Here is a 5,258-nt window from a genome sequence, read left to right as displayed (position 1 = left end):
CCCCCCCCCCACTGCTGTTTTCTCGGTTCTCTGTTCCCTGCTAGTCTCTGTCTTGCAGAAAACCTTGGCTATTTCAGTCTGCTTCTTTCTCTGCTCTGGATTTTTCTGGATGTCTCCAGCTATTCTCTCTCATATCTGCAGTAAAAACCTTCCCTTAATGGTACCACAGAGTGGTCATGTTATTAGTTTATACACTATGTATGTTTCTATATATCACAATATATTATATATTAAATCTCATATATTCAGATTTTGTTTCAGCCCAAATCTCTATTATCATTTTTAAATTTTATTTTTATTTTTTGAGACAGGGTAGCACTACGTATCATTGGCTAGCCTAGAACTTGCTGAGCTGACAAGGCTGGCTTAGAACTCTTAAAGAGATTTGCCTGCCTCTGACTCATGAGTCTTAGGATTAGAGAGGTGTGTGCTAGGACACCTAGCCGTAATTATCATTTTTAAAAATTAATTTATTTATTTATTTATATGAGTGCTCTATTTGCATGTATACCTGCATTACAGAATAGGGCATCAGATCCCATTACAGATGGTTGTGAGCCACCATGTGGTTGCCGGGAATTGAACTCAGGACCTCTCTGGAAGAGCATCCAGTGCCTTTAACCACTGGTCATCTCTCTAGCCATTAATTTTTCAAGTTCACCTAAACTGGATGGTTTCCTAAGTAATTGCTTATTGCTTATTACTTATAGTCAGTCTTCATAATTCACAGGGTATGTATGTATAAATTTGCCTTCTTACTAACATTTGCTTATAACCCTGAAACAATTCTTAACACTTCCTAGGTCATTTGTGAGTATTATTAGAGCAGTGAACATTTGAGCCCTGTGACCTGCCTCTGCCCAGACATGGCTACACAGTCCTTGCCTCCTCACTCAGCTTTCCCTTTGCAAAGCATTCTTTCGTGGTCTGTTTTTTGGCATTTCTGTTAGTGGTGTTTCTGGATAAAATGCCCGTGTCTCCTAGCGTGGTGCCGCAGTGCTGTGTGGTGTTCCTGCATGTGAGAAGGCTGTGAGACGGCTGTGAGAAGGCTGTGAGAAGGCTGTGAGAAGGCTGTGAGACGGCTGTGAGAAGGCTGTGAGACGGCTGTGAGACGGCTGTGAGACGGCTGTGAGACGGCTGTGAGACGGCTGTGAGACGGCTGTGAGAAGGCTGTGAGACGGCTGTGAGACGGCTGTGAGAAGGCTGTGAGACGGCTCAGGGTGAAAGTGTACGTGTCAGATAGACTACTTAGAGCACACATGTTGACTGCATTTAGGGGACTTTCTAAGAGAAACATATAAAACAGCTATGTTTTGATTGCTTAATGAAAATGTTTCCAAACATCTAGAAACTGATCTCTGTGCTTGTCCTAAGAGCTGTGGTTCAGTGTTTCTTCTAAATTAATTGTTGTGGAGATTTTATCCACTGGTACTATAGCAGAGAAAGACAATCAACTGTTACTTGCTTTGTGACCTCATTATTTATTTATTTATTAATGCGGTTTTTCTTCTTCTTTTAGCAGGCGTAGTTTAATACTTCTCTAGGTCGCTAAGTAGTTTCTTCATGATTCAAGTATTTTCCATTTTATGCCCTAAGTCCAGTGTTAGTAGTTTTGCTGTGTCCCTTTGACACAGTGTTGTGTGATTTATAGCAACACATCATAAACCAAGTGTGATGTTGCATTTTAAAGGTTGAGAACTGAGGACTGAATGTTTTAATTTTATGATCATTTTACTTTAGCACCTCAATAAACTTTCCAGGATTTTTCTTGCCTCCTTGGGAACAAGATTTCCTGATGGGTTCATTTTGGACACCAGCAGAGCCAGGTGGTATAAACAGCCGCGTCTTTCCACAGTAGAAGTATTCTGTGGCTCCACAAAAATATGCAGAGGCTTTGACTGGCAAATGACTCCTCAGCTATCCATGCTCTGTGAGAGTCTAGAGCACACTTGACTGTTTGCCTGTCTCTTGTTACTTTATCCTATTCCCTTCGTGTGCCTGATTTCTATCTCCTTCACTGCCCCCTTAAACTCAAGGGAGTGAAGGAAATGGACTTCAAGAGCAGATGTTCACATCCTGTTCTTTGTTGGTCCCTGGGGACATTCTCTTCCATGGGAGCATTTCTCATTTCCTGGTTTCGATTGTCCGGGACATTTGAGGACTAGAATCTGTTCGTTGTACACTCTTCTCTCTTCATGTTGGTAATTAACTAGTTGTACAAGAATTCTGCAAAAGCAATGGGGAAAAACAGAGGAATATCTGTGAAGGTTAACATCATGTACTCAATTGGACTGGAGAGGAAAAATTCCAATGATTTGAGGAATTTTTTGGTGAAATGAGCATTAAACCTAAACCAACAGGAACTTTATTGACTATTATTTGATAGCTATAAGAAATTATTGTGGAAAGTAAAACTTAACTGTGATTCTTTTTATGCTGTGTAACTGAGTAGATACCATAACTTTTTGAATATTTTTTAAAAGTATTTTTAAGAAAGTAAGGATCAAGGCCAAAAAAAAAATCTTTGAATGCATTTTTAGTGCCTAGCACTAGGACAAATAGAAAACAGTATATGTACTGAGTGATTTAGTGAGTGAAGCATCTTGTTTAAATTTAACTTCAGTAATACTAATTTGATAATTTATTCTTTCAGATACAGATGAATATAGACCTCCTGTTTGGAAATCTTACTGTAAGTATATACATAATTTAACTATGTGGATTATAGTGTTTTTGTAAATAATGTCACTATTCACAGCAAAGTTTGGGATAACATGGTAAAATGTGTTTCTGCAGAGCTCTGTGCGGTTTCGTGTCTGTAGTGCAGCTCATCTGTCTGAGTGTACAGAATTCCATGCTCTGGAGCTTGAGATGACTTGTTGGAACAGCTGATAAAGTTAATATGTGGAGAAACTAAGGCTTTAAGCAGTTTAATTATTCTCATCTTGATTATGTGACAAAAGGAGTATAGGAATGATAAATGAGGGAGTCTATGTTAGCAGAAAAATCAGTAAAAGGAGGTAAAGGAAAAATGATTTTAAAATTGCTTTCTAATATATAAAGGGGAGGTGTGTGTGTGACAATTCTGTTCTCAGTTTTCAATTAACAGTTAATTTAGAATATTTCTTTATGGCTTAAATCTTGTTATTAAAAACTCCTAAAACCTCTGGGCAGTGGTGACACACGCCTTTAATCCCAGCACTTGGGAGGCAGAAGCAGGTGGATTTCTTAGTTCGAGGCCAGTCTGGTCTACAGAGTGAGTTCTAGGACAGCCAGGGCTATACAGAGAAACCCTGTCTTGAAAAACCAAAAACAAACAAACAAACAAAAACAAAAACAAAAATCTTCTAAAACAATTAGTCAAGATTTGTACTTTATTTTTCTGTATTACATATATTAAACTTAAGTGGGTGATTTAATGTCAACTATTTCTGTGTATGATGGATTTTGGTGAGGACTGTGGGATATACCTCTTTTACAGGGTGATTCTGTTAGAAACTAATCTTTTTACTGTAATTCTTTAGAAATGTTTTGTTACATTTTATTCACTTACCTTGGTGTGTGCATGTATGCATGTGTGTCTGTGTGTGTACACATATGTGTGGCATGGCATCCATAGAGAGATCAGAGAACAATTTGTGGAAGTTCTTTCCTCTGGTGTGTGTTCTCAGGCTGCTGGGCTCAGCTACCCGCTGAGCCATCCCACTGGCTCTTAACTGTGAGTCTTTGAGACAGTTACTTCACTCTGTGTGTTTGGGTTCAGTCAAACTTATAAAAATGCAGGAGCATAAAAATCTTAAAAATATAAACTAATAGGGAAACAGGATTGTGTTTAATACCCTTCTTAAACAAATATAAACCAAAAGTCTTACCATGTAATAACTGGCGAGTGTGGTGTAGGGACTAAGAAAGTAGTGGAGGGGTAGAGAGTAGCCCAGAACAGCTCTTTGTTGTTGTCAATGCCACTGTGGATCTAATGGTGTCACAGCTGAGGTTTAGGTTTGTTTTTTTGTCTTGTCTTGTTTTGCTTTTTTAAAGAGAGAAACAGGAATTTCCTTTCCATATTGTCGTTGAAACAAATTCAAATTTTAAAGCAAACAAACCATATACTAATTTGTGATCTCAGAATCTGATTGTTATTATGGCTAGGGACTGAGAATATCATTAATAATCATATAAGCATTGGTACTTCTAACAGGACTGAGGATATATTACTTTCTATAATTATGTTTCCTATCATCTTGAATTTAGCTAATAACTTTCCACAAGTTGTTAATGCCTGCCAATTTTAATTCAACTAAACTTTTAATTCAAAGAAGCTCTAAACTAAGGGATAAATGCCAGAATCAATTAGACCTTTTTTATTGTGTGTGATTTTAAAATATTTATTTATTTTGGAAGAGAGCTGGCATATGGTATTGCTCTGTAGGCTTGGCTGACTTGATACTATGTAGCTTAGACTAGACTTGAACTTATGGTAATGCTCCTGTCTCAGTCTTACAAGTTTTGAGTTTATAGGCTTGTACCACCACATCTGGCTCTTGCTTATAATTTTGAAATGAAACTTTTCACAGATGTACTGTGAGTCTAAATTTGATGTATTTGCTATAAATGCATTTATACATATATTTATATACACTTTCCATATTACTTAGGGGGTATTTTATCTAAAATCTTCTCTTCAAGTAAAATAGAATCATGCCTTTTTGGGCAATTAGAAGTACTGAAAGGAAATGAAAACAACTGTATGATTTAATGTTAGGAAAAACACAGGGTAAAAGCTTGGTCAGCTCTGTTGTGTGTGTTGTTACCCTTCATTCTTACTCGCTCACCCTCCTGTTTACTTTCTGTAGAGGCAAATGCCCACTAATTATAACCACATACCCTACCTTTGGAATCACATTTATTTAGGTTCTAATGACAATTTGTTTTTAAATCTTCTTGATGATGTCTTAACTGTCATAATTGGAGATTTATAGGTGATAGTATTTTTCTAGAACGTTTTGTTGACAAAGAAGACAGCACATCTTTTAGGAATTTCAGACAAAAGCAGACATGTGAAGTGGATTTTTAGCTTCTCATTATGTTTTCCAGAAGGATCATGATGGATGATGATGTCACTTTGCGATTGGCTTCTTAGGGTGGGGAGCAAGGCTTTCTGAGTGATGCCCACTTCCTCACTGTCTGAGTGATACCCACATCTCACTGTCTGAGTGATGCACACATCTCACTGTCTGAGTGATGCACACATCTCACTG

General features: G+C 37.6%; 1 protein-coding gene across 2 annotated transcripts in view; it reads left to right on the top strand.

Annotated features, from left to right (window-relative positions):
* The window catches only part of Chn1 (chimerin 1), a 164,166-nt gene that overhangs the window by 55,768 nt on the left and 103,140 nt on the right, over positions 1-5,258 (top strand). For both annotated transcript variants that reach the window (XM_031370637.1, XM_031370639.1), the window contains exon 2: positions 2,654-2,692. In XM_031370637.1, coding sequence (XP_031226497.1) covers positions 2,654-2,692 — 39 coding nt within the window. The remainder of the gene's footprint in view (positions 1-2,653; positions 2,693-5,258) is intronic.

This window comes from Mastomys coucha, unplaced genomic scaffold, assembly GCF_008632895.1.
Source record: "Mastomys coucha isolate ucsf_1 unplaced genomic scaffold, UCSF_Mcou_1 pScaffold15, whole genome shotgun sequence".
In the NCBI taxonomy this organism is placed as follows: Eukaryota; Metazoa; Chordata; class Mammalia; order Rodentia; family Muridae; genus Mastomys; species Mastomys coucha.
This window is presented reverse-complemented; position numbering and strand designations above follow the sequence as displayed.